This window comes from Aotus nancymaae, unplaced genomic scaffold (genome assembly GCF_030222135.1).
Source record: "Aotus nancymaae isolate 86718 unplaced genomic scaffold, 86718_ANA_hifiasm-v0.15.2.pri h1tg000006l, whole genome shotgun sequence".
Taxonomy (NCBI): Eukaryota; Metazoa; Chordata; class Mammalia; order Primates; family Aotidae; genus Aotus; species Aotus nancymaae.
The window spans coordinates 46,017,736-46,031,936 of NW_026988417.1; the positions used below are offsets into that span (position 1 = coordinate 46,017,736).

General features: G+C 37.0%; 1 protein-coding gene across 4 annotated transcripts in view; it reads left to right on the forward strand.

Annotated features, from left to right (window-relative positions):
• ATP10D (ATPase phospholipid transporting 10D (putative)) overlaps positions 1-14,201 on the forward strand; it is a 105,056-nt gene that overhangs the window by 19,307 nt on the left and 71,548 nt on the right. For all 4 annotated transcript variants that reach the window (XR_010338915.1, XM_064366813.1, XM_064366822.1 and 1 more), the window contains exons 2-3: positions 6,068-6,394; positions 9,054-9,248. Coding sequence is in view for 3 of the 4 variants with exons in the window: in XM_064366813.1 (XP_064222883.1) it covers positions 6,105-6,394; positions 9,054-9,248 (485 nt within the window). In the remaining variant the exon portion in view is untranslated. The remainder of the gene's footprint in view (positions 1-6,067; positions 6,395-9,053; positions 9,249-14,201) is intronic.

Genomic DNA, 14,201 nt, shown 5'->3' on the forward strand with positions numbered 1-14,201 from the left:
TTGCATAGCAGCCTCTCTCATTAAATGAAGATCAAAGTTACTAAAATGGAGTGTGACCAGGTGGAGCAGTATGAGGTACAGTTTAAGAAAGTAAACATAGATGAATAATCGGTATAGTTGTTAGTATCAATACTGTATACACAAATTCTCAGCTAATATTTATGAATAAATATTGTAGAGAGAACATTTTGTGAAAAATCACAGTAGTAGTTAACCCTTACTTAGGACTCACTGTGGGTCAAACATTGTGCTAAGTGCTTTTCATGTTTTAACTCACTGAACCCTTATAGCAACACTTTGAGCAAGTTTAGCTGGCAAGTGGAGGTGCCAGAAATTGATGTTGGCCTCTGGCTCTAGAGCCTGTGCTCTTTATCACTCTATGCTACTTACGGGTTTTAGAAATCCACTGGAAGAGAAAATAATGCTCTCTTGAAGGAGTCTTTCAGGTCTGGAGAAGCAGCTTCCTTCTATTAATAAAGGCAGAATGATACAATCACAAGCTACAAGTGAATATTTCTGTTTCCTCAAACTTGGATCTTATACTCCTACTTCTAATGAAACCCAGGTTAAGCCATGCAAAAGGAAATGGGATGCCTTTATTTTCTTTTCTATAAAATTCAGTGATCAACAGACATTTGCATGTCATCTACCTTTGGCTAAGCGCTAGATAGACACATGGAGAGGAATTAGGATGTTCTCTGACTTTGAAGAATGAAGCCATATGTAACTCACTATGGCAAGTGCAGTGACTGAGCCATGCTCAGGATTGTAATGGGAGCAGAGCAGAGAATCCCTTTTGGTGTCTTCTTGTGGACCCCTCCCAATCTCCCTCATTCCATGGTCAGGCTAAAACAGAGGCTGGTGTGGTGAGTGGGTGATATGGTTAACCAGCAGCCATCCAGAAAGAAAGGACAGCATTTGCAGAGGTGCAATGCTTTGCAACCTCCTTAAGTCATTGGGAGTACTAACTAAATTACATATTCATGGACCTCATTTCAGATCCTCTGAATCAGAGTCTCCAGGGAGAGGCTTTGGCGACTGTGACTAACAGGAGCCCCAGGTGATTCTTATCAGCGGAGCTTGGGCAACACAGGACAAGTGGAATACAGTCTGTTCATGAACGTTGTTTGGGATGGGTTTTGGAGAGAATGGTTGAGAATAAGATTGGGTAGTATAAAGGTCACTGTATGTCATACGTGTCTTTCTGATTATTCTGTTTTCTTTTTGTATCCTACTTGATGCTGCTACTTCTCAGGCATTAATAGATGCATTGAACTGAGCATTTACTTGGATAACTTTACATTGAAAGCTTTGGACCTAAGCCCAGCGTGCAAGATTCCCAACCTTTACTTATCTATGGCTTGAGAAACACTCAAATAGGAGAGTGGGGAAGAGGATGAGCATTGTTTATCTATAGCATGTCCCATGACTTTTAATCATGTTTCATTTTATTTGTTAGATGACTGAGTAGCTACTAAGTGGAACAGCTAATGTTTGAGCCTGGGCTTACAGAGCAGGAGAAATGTGATTTGTCAAAAAGTGGTGAGCAAAGTGCTAGTTCCTTCAGTTAAAATAAGTGAACTGACAGCCAGGCATGGTGGCTCACGCCTGTAATCCCAACACTTTGGGAGGCAAGACAGGTGGATCACCTGAGGTCAGGAGTTCAAGACCAGCCTGGCCAACCTGGTGTGAAACCCCATCTCTACTAAAAATACAAAAATTAGCGGGGCATGGTGGTGGGTGCCTGTAATTCTAGCTATTTGGGAGGCTGAGGCAGGAGAATCACTTAAACTCGGGAGGTGGAGGTTGCAGTGAGCCAAGATCATGCCATTGCTCTCCAGCCTGGGCGACAGAGCGAGATTCCATCCCCCCAAAAAAAGAAAGAAAAGAAAAAAGGGTGAACTGCAAAATGCAGTGTTGGAGTCAAGGTCCAGTAACCTTTGTTACCATATAAAGATGTGTGCCCACCATTCCCTTGTTTTCTTTTAAGAAAAGCCAATTATCAATATTTTATCTCTATTTTAAAATGTTGTTTTTATATGTGTTTGTGTATGTATATTTATGTTTATAAAACAAAATCATGTGCTTGCCAGCACTCTGATACAAAATGAGTCATTAGGTAGAATTTTGCTATAAGACCAATGGTTTGTAACCTCTGTGTTAAGTCATCTCCAAAGTCTAAGCCTTAAGATACTATGATTTGTGATGATGCTTGATGAGGTATGACTTACTGATTTGCTTTCCTATCATATCCTAAATAAATTTTCCTATTTATGTGGAATGTTCTTAATAACAGAGGCTTCTCTAAGTATTAACACACTTATAACTTTGTTGGAAGTGACAGATAAAGAGTGAAAGGCTCTTTCCTACCATGGACATGGTGCTGCCCTCTCCTGAGCCTTCTTGTCCAACTGCTGTCTTTCAGTAATTTTCTACCATAAGATTCTGTTTTCTTCTTCTTTTCTTAATCTGATATTGCCAAACATTGAAAATACTATGTCTTTGTATTCATCTTACAAAAAAGTCCACTGAAATAAAATAATTTGAAAGACCTTTATAAAACAGATTTTATCTTTAGATCTCTATAGAACAAATACCTGTTTTTATAGGAACAGCTTTCTGTGCATAACATTATTGACTGAAGGAGAAAGGGCTGTAAGGGGAAAATTTTGTTTTTAAAGTTTAAAAAAATTTTTGAATTGATAAATAAAAATTTATATATTTATGGTGAATAATGTGATGTTTTAATATGTGGATGCATTGTGGAATGGCTAACTCAAGGTAGTTAACATATATATTACCTCACATACTTTTTATTGTGTTGAGGACACTTAAAGTCTACTCTTTTAACAATTTTCAAATATACAATATATTGTTACTGTATTAACTATAGTCACCATAATATACAATAGATCTCTTAAACTTATTACTCCTGTGTAGCTGAAATTTTGTATTCTATAATAGTCTGTTTTCTGCATTTGTGGATGTGGATCTATTTAGGAACAAAGATCTATCTACTTCCATGTATAATTTCAACTCAGTGTGAAGCCACACATGATCAGTGTCTTTTTTTTTTTTTTGAGACAGAGTTTAGCTCTTGTTGCCCAGGCTAGAGTACAATGGCATGATCTTGGCTCACTGCAACCTCCACCTACTGGGTTCAAGTGATTCTCCTGCCTCAACCTCCTGAGTAGCTGGGATTACAGGCATGCGCCACCACACCTGGCTAATTTTGTATTTTTAGTGGAGATGGGTTTCTCCATGTTGGTCAGGCTGGTCTTGAACTGCTGACCTCAGGACCTCAGGTGATCTGCCTGCCTCAGCCTCCCAAAGTGCTGGAATTAAAGGCATGTAATTCCATCAGTATCTTTTTACTAACGTGTACAGTAACATTACTGGATCTTGAAACTAATTCAATGCATCCTAACTAGTATTAATATGAGAGAGAGAAGAAAGAAAATCCCTGTATGCATTGCAGGTGGTAAGGGTAAGAAATATTTCGTAGAACTTTTGTTTCAGGGGTGTGTGTGTGTGTGTGTGTGTGTGTGTGTAAATTCTACTTTGCATCATAGAATGTTTTTCTCACTGGGATGGCAGTTAACACATTTCAAAAGCTTCTGAACTAGGATTACTAAATAGATCCTTGGTTATTCCTGCCAGTATAAAAGAGTTTAAATTTTAAACTAGAAATGTGAAAGGATTTTCATCATATGTTCAGTATTGCCAAGCCTTGGCTTTTCTCTTCAGTCCCTTCAAAGCACTTCTTTATCTAGTTTAAATCTGTCCTCTGATCCAAGGATCACTTTTCAGGAGAACAGTGCTTGAGAGAGAGCGTTCTTACAAAATGATGAGCTGCCCAGCCTTGGAGAATAGGAGAGAGACTCTTGTAGGCTTCAGGAGGGGGCCATGGAAGGCAGTGAGCCAGCCCCAATTCTGTCTTCACTAAAATTCCTTGAAAATGAAAAAAGAGGAAGTAGGGGAAAAGGCAACATGGGAGTAAGCAGAGGAGCTAATGTACATTTAAAGATATTAAAAAGGCACAAATAGAAGGAGACCTCCAAATACTTTAGCAATGAAATGTTTTTCAGTCATTATGGGCTTGTTTCTTCGGAACTGCGTGACTTGGGGAAAGACGTGGTTCTTGTCTGGGTTGTGGAATAAAGAGCTGATTTTTTCTGTGATCCAGTAAGTATGTTTGCCAGTGTGAGGTTATCAGTCAGACACACCACGAACTAGCAGAAGTTAGCACCTCCTGTGTTTGTTTCATATTTGTTTGGTTATGCCTGTTTGGACTGTCAAGAAATTGTATTTCAAAATTTAAAAAGGGAAGTGAGATTGGGATTGTTTATGAGCTTGTAGACACTAGAGGTATAAACATTCTTATGTCTCAGTAAGAATTTAATGGCAAGTGAATACTTTTCTTTTAAGGTTTCCAGAAGTAAATCAAATTGTGCTGATTTCAGCTTTTTAAAAACTATCACATTTATCATAATGGTCACCTAATGTGCGTCATGTGAAACTAATGAAAAGCACTTAGTATTTATGTTCATTATTTTCTGTTATCTATTTATTCACTTATAAAGCACTCTCTTACGTTCTTATTCTGGGGGAGACATCTAGATATGTTATGAACTACTTTAATAACTCAACCTGTCGTTATAAGCAGTAGGTTAAAAGAATAAGCCACTTTTATATGTTTGGTGAAGTAAAAACCAGCTTTTCAAATATACTTCGGAGGCAGGCTTTTAAAAAATTATATCGAAAAGATAGTAAGTTATTTTGGCCAGTCAATCTTCATTGATTTAGTTCTTTATAAATATTTTAGAGGCCAGACTCCAAAGGACTAAGAGCTGATAGGGACAGAACTGTATTTTTTTTCTTGTTCCTATCATTAGTATAAAACTGATAAGACCGACATTATGGATATTTTCTCTCATTTGTAAGACAGGCTATCTATTGTGGGTCCAATATCCAGGCACAACTACATATCCTCGGAGGCTGTTGCTCTTCCCATTAAAAGTGACTGTCTGCCTGTAATCCCAGCTACTTGGGAGACTGACGCATGAGAATCACTTGAACCCCTTTGTTTCCTTTTTTTGTTTTGATTAAAAAATTCACATTCCAGGTAGGGCTGCATTTCTTGGAAAATAAGGAAACCTTAGAAATAAAGAAAATAAGGGAATATGTATCAGTTCAATTTTGTTTTGTAGCCAAGTAACCCAAAACTTAATGACATAACATTATTGACATAATTTGGTCAGTGGGCAAGTCGGGCCGAGCTTAGCTGAGACAGCTTATCTCTATTCTAGTGTGTGTCATCTGGGCACACTCACTTGTTAGTGGTCAGTGGGTAGTGATGTTATTCATGTATTTATAGAGGCTATGGTGGTAAATGGGGCAACTGAGACATGTGGTGTGGGCTACAGTGGTTCCTAGAGCAGTGACAGAGAATAAGCTCCAATGAACAAGCACTTTTCAAGCCTCTACTTTGCCGTCTTGTTTGCTAGTGTTACATTAGTTGAAGCAAGGCACATGGCCAAGCCCAGATTCCACAGGTAAAGAAAGACTCTACCTCTTGATTGGCAGAGTTATGCATGCAAAGATAGGAAGAATTTGTGGCCATTTTTGTAATCTACATAGAATGGGTTCAATTGATATCCTATGATCTATCAGACTTTATGCTAGGTGGTTTACATGTTATTCACTGAGCCCTCACAACAATTTCCTGACATGCCTGGCATTACTCCCATTGCAAAGATGATAAAATTGATGATCAGATAACTTAAAAGACCTGCACATATTAAGCCTAAATTGTTTGTTTCAAGTTATGGAATGGGCTTTTAGGTGCTATCTCTTCTTAAGCAACATGATCAGATGCTTACATGAGGCAGAAGATGTATGCTTTATTTGGTTAAAATGGAGTTCTAAAGGCTAGCTTTACTTTCTCCCTTACATGTTGAACCATATATTTATGGGTCATATATTTCTTTGGTATAGAGAAAATATTAACATTTCACTATGTGTGAGATAGAAGCTCATGAAAGTGTGGTTTTTGTTTGCTTGCTAGGTCAGCTACACGACCTGGATCTCACCACAGTTTGGACATGACTGAGGCTCTCCAGTGGTCCAGATATCACTGGCGACAGCTGATCGGAGGTGCAACCAGGGATGATGATTCGAGGCCATACAACTATTCCTCCTTGCTCGCCTGTGGGGGCAAGTCCTCTCAGACCCCTAAACTGGCAGGAAAGCACCGGATTGTTGTTCCCCACCTCCAGGCCTTCAAGGATGAGTATGAGAAGTTCTCTGGAGCCTATGTGAACAATCGAATACGAACAACAAAGTACACGCTTCTGAATTTTGTGCCAAGAAATTTATTTGAACAATTTCACAGGTACTGTTTTATTTTTGGACAACAACCTTAGACTATCATTCTAGTTGATATATAACTTTTTTTTTCATTGTCATAACCCTGTATGTTACTTAAACCTAAGACTTGTGACATCATCCTTGACAATTTTGGTACGAATCTATTGTGGAATGATGACTACTTCCATTCACATAGCACTTTCCAAATTGGTAAGGTGTTTTCTCTTTACCAGAAAAGGTATTGTAATTCACAATATTATAGATTAGGAAATGAATTGACTGTGGTTTAGCCAATGTCATGCCAGTGTCAAGTAGCAGACCAGGGGCTGCCTCCAGGGGTCTTCTTACTCTTGCTTTGGTGTTCTTTCCATGAGATCATGCTGCATTTTAATTTCAGATTTTTCTTACTTGATAATATGAAGAAATAGAGCTCTGAAGCCAATGCAGATGTCAGATGTTATTAGATGAAACAGTGACCTAATTCAGCTTAATATCACATTTATGGGCATTCTCCCATGAGTTTAGGCACTGAAGGAAATGCACGTGTAAGTGCCACTCCTCTCCTTGTGGAGTTTGCAGTTGTGCTAGGGAAACACAATAGCATATAAAAAACAAAAAGACATAGTGAATGCAATGAGTGTTATAAAGGGCTGTCAAGTAGAATGAAAGCCTCAAAAAGAGAAATAATAATACTAACTGGAGCAATAGAAGGGGAAGTGACATTTGACTTAATAATGGAGAGTAGGTGAGATATTCAAGGCAGAGGTGTGGGCAAAGCATATTTCAGATGGAGGAAGGAGTATGAATAACAGTGTAAAGGCAGTAGCATAGAAGGCTTGCTTGAAGCCTGGGAAGTAGTCTTCTCTGACTTACATGTATCATCTATGCTTGGGAACAACAGGAAGTCAAGTCAGAAAGTTAGATAAAACCCAGAAGAAAGGTCTTGCTATCAGGATAAAGAGTTGAAAGCCAAGTCTGCAGGTACAATTAACATGCTTACATGCATATTTCACTACAGAGGCAGTGTAGTGGATAGATGAAAGGGTTTAGAGGTGATGGCAGAGAAAACATTTAGGAAGATGTCGTATATATCCCAGTGAATTGTAATGGATACCTGACCTTGGAACAATGTGGGAATGAAAAAAAGGGTGACCACTTACAGATACTATGGATTTAATATAATATATTCAGTGAAAGGAAGAGTAAAAAGATTATGTGAACATGTTGAGCTGTGATGACCAGAGTGATTAACAGAAAAATGAAAAACAAATGAAAAACAAGAGTAAAAAGAACCTTGGCTGGAAGAGTATTTTGTTTCTGTAAATGTGTTTAAGACACCAATGCAAGTAAAGAGTTTCTCCATATTCTTTAGTCATTCTACGTACATTCATTCTCATTATTCATTCTATAGATGTTTCATATGCAGTTATTAAACAGTGGCTATGTTTAAAGGGCAGATATGAATTAGTTGAATTAATGGCTATGTAGCACAATGTATGTTTCATTCTTTTATGGAGTTTGCAATCTAGTGTACTTAATGGAATAAAACTCTGAAACTTAAACAGAGTTCAAGGTTAGAGCTATAGGTTTAGATGTGGTCCACATGGAAAGAGTTGAAGCCACATAGTAGTAGAAATGGTTAGGAAAGAAATTTTCAGAGTAAAAGGATTAGGAGGTGACCAAAAAGAAGTATAAATAGATTATTCTTTTGAGAAGTTTCATGGTCAATGGAAAAATATGTGATAAAAATTCAAGGGCAGGATTGAGATTTTTTTTCCTTTAAGGAAAAGAGTGTCTTGAACTTGCCATATGGCCAAAAATTAGGAATCTCTGGAGAAATATTTGAATATATAAAATAGAGGAATGGAAGAATTTCCTGAACAAAGTGGTTCTGAATAGCATAAAAGAAGAAATAGAAGAGTTATTCACAAGGAGGAAAAAAAATAGGCTTTTCTACTTAATTTTGAGGTTCTTAAGTCTAATGTTTGGATGTACAAAAGGCTAGAGGGTTGATCATAGTTTTGTTAATTAATTTTTATACCACATTAACTGAATTTCTTCTAAATTTTTCTGAACTTTTAAAAGAAAATAGTATTTTCTATTGTGCTTTTTGTCACGTAACAGCTCAAGACTGTCCCATTCAAATATTTACTATTATATATTTAATAATTTATTTATTTAATTAATTATTTATTTATTTCTCTCTCCACCCAGGCTGGAGTGCAGTGGTGTGATCTTGGCCCACTGCAACCTCTACCTTCTGGGTTCAAGTGATTCTTATGCCTCAGCCTCCCAAGTAGCTGGGCGCACAGGCATGAATCACTACACCCAGCTAATTTTTGTATTTTTAGTAGAGACGGGGTTTCACCGTGTTGGCCAGGGGTGTCTTGAACTCCTGACATCAAGTGATCTGCCTACCTTGGCCTCCCAAACTGCTAAGATTACAGCGATGAGCCACCATACCCAGCCCTGCTATCTCATATTTATTAAAGTATGACACAAGCCAGATGTCTAGCAGGGTAATGCATAGTTCATTGAGATTTGTTACATTTTGCTAGTTCTATATTCTGCAACATAAAAAATCAACCTATAGAAACTTATAGAAAACCAATATAGTACTTTGCCTCTTACTTCAGTCCTTGAAGTGACTTCTTAACACCTCCTTTTGTGTGTTTGGGTTGCAGAGCTGCCAATTTATATTTCCTGTTCCTAGTTGTCCTGAACTGGGTACCTTTGGTAGAAGCCTTCCAAAAGGAAATCACCATGTTGCCTCTGGTGGTGGTCCTTACAATTATTGCAGTTAAAGATGGCTTGGAAGATTATCGGAAATACAAAATTGACAAACAGATCAATAATTTAATAACTAAAGTTTATAGTAGGTAAGTGTAATGGGAGCTTTGCTAAGGACTATGTGTGTATCATTGAGAAATATGCAGAATGTTACTTTTTTCTCCTTAGGTGTGACCAGATCCTTTTGTGTTGTTGTTGTTGTTATTGTTTAACGAATATTTCATAAAGTCCTATGGTGAATTTAATTCAAGTGTCAGAGGAAAACCAAAATGTATAAGCCATTGTCAACTCAAGAGCTGACAAAGTAAAAGCTTCTATAACTCATGCATAAGTGGAATTAAAAGAATTAAACTTCAGAGCCAGGCGCGGTGGCTCATACCTGTAATCTCAACACTTTGGGAGGTCGAGGCGGGTGGATCACCTGGTCAGGAGTTCGAGACCAGCCTGACCAACATGGTGAAACCCCATCTCTACTAAAAATACAAAAATTACCTGGACATGGTGGCTGGCACCTGTAACCCCAGCTACTCAGGAGGCTGAGGCAGGAGAATCCCTAGAACCCAGGAGGTAGATGTTGCCGTGAGCTGAGATTGCTCCATTGTACACCAGCCTGGGGACAGAGCAAGACTCTGTCTCAAAAAAAAAAAAAAAAAGAATTAAACTTCAAACCATAAGAAGAAAAGCAAGCACATAGTTTTTAACCATAGATGTTATAATTTAGGATTAAGAAGAGGATGGGGTATGGAAATTAAGAACGAATGTTAATGGCTGTGAAAAACAAGATGGGATGTATAAAAAAGATGGGAGCCAACTACCTACGGAGGAAAAGGATTGTGAAAAATGTAGGTGAAGCCTGTAATTCGAGCACTTTGGGAGGCCAAGGCGGGAAGATCACTTGAGGTGAGGAGTTTGAGACCAGCCTGGCCAACATAGTGAAACCCTGTCTCTACTAAAAAATACAAAAATTAGCTGGACATGGTGGCAGATGCCTGTAATCCCAGCTACTTGGGAGCCTGAGGCAGAAGAATTGCTTGAATCCGGGAAGTGGCGGTTGCAGTAAACAGAGATCACATCACTGCACTCCAGCCTGGGTGACAGAGTGAGACTCCATCTCAAAAAAAAAAAAAAATGGAGGAGAATATTCTTTTTTTGTGTGCACAAAACTGGATGCATCCCATCACAGCAACAACAGAGAGCATTCATAGGAGGAGGTCTTTTTAGGGGCATATTTGCTGTGTTAGAGACTTGTATTTTCAGTATTGATAAAATAGAGAGTCTATGTAGCCAAGAATAAACTCAGTTTATGTGAGTTTTAAACTGTGGTGTATATTATTTGCAGCTCCTGGGTTTTTATTCTTAGATGTAAGTTTACACTTAGTAAACAGTATAGACAAATATAACTTGCCTTCAATCTTATGTGATCCAAAGAGGAAAATGTTAGGAAAGGCTTCTCTGAAGATGTGATATTTTATCTGAAAGCAGCGGAATTCAAATTTTGTTCATTATTAGAAATCTTCAGTGACTTTCACAATGTTTGTTTTAATGATCTATCAAGAAAAAAAGGAATAGAACTTTGTTTATTGTTTGTAAGGTGATTTGAGATTTCTTGGAAAATGAGAAATTCATTCTATTTTTTTCTGTTCTACTCATGTCCCATCTAAAGGGAACCAGAAAAACATATGTGTTGTATTTTAAAATGAAATGATGGTATAAGTCCATGGTTTTCATTTAAAGTCATAGAGCATTTTACTAAAACAGTTCTATTAATAATTTAGAAACATTTGAATGCTTATTATATACCAGGGATAGAGAACTAAAATGTCTGTACAGTCACTGATCTCAAAAAATAGCTGTAAGAAACATTATTTTACAATGATTATATGATGAACAAAGTCCAGAATTTGACCAATTTTAAGATTAACCAGTGAATGCCAAATTTAGTGAATAGAAAGAATGCTTATTATATATATTTTTGAATACAAACTCAAATATATAAATAATTGCAGGCCAGGTGCAATGGCTCACACCTGTAATCCCAGCACTTTGGGAGCCTGAGGTGGGTGAATTGAGTGAGTTCAGGTGTTTGAGACTAGCCTGGGCAACATGGCTAAACCCTGTCTCTACAAAAAACAACAACAAAAAATTAGCCGGGCATGGTGGTGTGTGCCTACAGTCTAGATACTTGGGAGGATGAGGTGGGAGCATCGCCTGAGCCTGTGAGGCAGATGTTGCAGTGAGTTAAGATTGTGCCACTACACTTCAGCCTGGGCAACAGAGCAAGACCCTGTCTCAGATAAATAAAATAATTGCAGATTTTAATTGCTAATTTGGAGTTGGCAGTGTGTGTTTGTCTGCTTTTCTGGATTGTTCTAAAACGTTTAATCTGATTCTCCCACTTAGCTGTGTAACCTTGGGCAAATTACAAAAAGCAGCTAAACACCCAGTTTCCTTCATTATGAGTGTAATAATAAAACTTACTTCATAGCACCTAGTCTTTTCCAAGTGCTAAGTAAAAGCCATTATGATTATTATTATAGGTTAATAATGACTATTTGCTAGAGTTTATGTTTGTCACATCAAGTCATTTAATCAACATTTGAGAACTCCTCAAAACACTGCACAATTTTTAAAATATTAAAATTACCTAATAGAAGACCTGGTATAACTTTTTTCTCAATTGTCCTTTTAGGTATAATCCAGATCTATCTTAGATGATTTTCATATAAACTTAAAAGTGAGATGTAGTATTATAGTCATTTATTTAATATCCATTCTAAGATGTTCCTTTATGTTTGTGTTTCATAAGAGGCTCAGGTAATTTTATGTGTTTTTATTTATATATAATATAATTGGTTTTGTTTGGTATTGTAGAAGAAATAATGTTTATGTTTTCCCCCCAGATTATTTCTGGCACAATTATTACAAGGTTATAAAGAAATAAAGATGGGATATAGAACCATGCCTTGTTGATTTAAATATGCTAATGTAAATTCCTATGAAATACAAATAAATCAACTTAGAAACAAATTATTTCTCCACAAAGTTAGGGTGAAATTATGGGGGCTATTTAGCAAGTTTTTGGAAGAAGCATACTAACATTTATAAGCAGAAAATTTGGTTCTTATTTGTAATATGTGGTCTTTCACAGGGTGCTTAATTTTCTATAGAAAAGTATCATTTGGAATAACAAATACTAGTCTAGAAATTAATCATTTAAACTCTGTTATACCTCCAATTAAGTTAGAATGAACTATTATAGAAAACCTGACTTTCTTAAGATTGCCTTTAAAATAGGCGCTACTTGTAAGGTTTTAAAATCTGTTTTAACGTAATAAAAGTGTCTTGAAAATAAGGCTATTAATCATTCAGCAAATCTGAGTGCCTGTTATGTGATAAGCACTGAGAGACTTAGAGGATTTAAACTTAAATTAGGTACAATGTCTGCCTTCAAGGAATGTGCATTATTTTCTGACCTTTAAAAATCACCACGTTATTGATGTTAGAAGTTTCAAAATATTAGCTAATGTTAACATTTTAGGATTATCTCATAAATCCACAGAATTTCATGATTTGTGAAATGAGACCTTCAGTAGCCATCTAAGATAATTAACCTTATATAAGACATTATACAAAACAAACATTTTAAAGTAAATTCTTTACATTTATTTTAAAATACACAGGTAAACCACATTTTATTTGGTGGTTATTAGAAGTGACTGCACTTGGCAGTAAACTCTAGTATTTAAGAGAGTAGACTCTGGATATACCTGCCTTGTTTCAAATTACAGGACCACTTAGTGATGTAACACTGAGCAAGTTATTTAACTTGTCAAGGGCAGTTTTTTTTCTAATTTTTAAAACTGGTTGCCACAACATTGATTCAAAAATTAAATGAGTTGATATATATAAAGCATCTAATAAATCTTAGCTGATGTTGTGTCCAATGATAATTCCTTTTTTGCTCATTATAAATAATTTAATCTTTTATTGGAAACACACTAAAAATACCAAAAAGAGTAATTAATTCATAATTCTACCCTTTCTCTCTTTAAATATCAAGTGAAGTAGGCGTCCACATTCCCAACCCTTCATTCTTACCCCTCCCTCTCCTTCCTTACCAGCTCCCATCCTAGTTGAATCTCTGTTGATCATTCAGTGCATATTATTCCCAACTTTTCCTAATGCTTATGTAGTAGAGCTGTTTGATACTGGACTTACGAAGAAGCAAAATTGGCCTAGAAGTTTTCCTGAAGGAGGGATTGTGGGTGCTGTATCCTGATCAGTGAGAGTCATACACAAGCACAAACCACCAAGGAGATGCAAGAAATTCTAGTTGGACCTTTGGACCTTTAGACTCTGGGGCAAGAAGAAAGTTCTCTTACTAGTTTTGATTATGTATCAGGGAAGGAACTGTAGCCTTATTTTTGCATCTCCCAACAATACTCACAGCCACATTTAACTAGCCTGGAACATTTACAATGTTGAAAGATGCTAGCTGATTCACAGAGATCATACTTTCTTCTTCACTCTTCCAATCACCAATTTCACGTTACCAACTTTCTCTAAGGCCACCTGACCTAACAGCCAAATACTGTAGGCATTTGGGTTTTTACTATACAGGACTCCTCTGTAGCTTTCAGCCATTGTGGCTCCCTCTTACGAATTTCCTTCTTCCTTGATTTCTGTGACATGACTTATCTGAGATCCTCTTTCACCTTACTATCACCTTGAAGATTCTTTCCCTAAGAAATATCCTTACCTGCAATCAACGGCTGTCTGTGTACCTGGGACTTCCAAATCAATATCTTTACTCATAATCTCCAGATCAGGACCCTCAAACTGCTGAGCATCTTCAGCTGCACGTCCTACTCCAAATAAAACCTTTTCAACGTGAAGTTATCTCACTTGTGATACAACCAGTTGCTTCTAAAATCTGAGACCTATGACAGCACCATCCATTACCACCTTGAACATGTTAGGGACCATAGTGTCATCCTGGATAATTCTTTTATGTGTAGTAAGTCCAAAAACTTGTTTCTGTT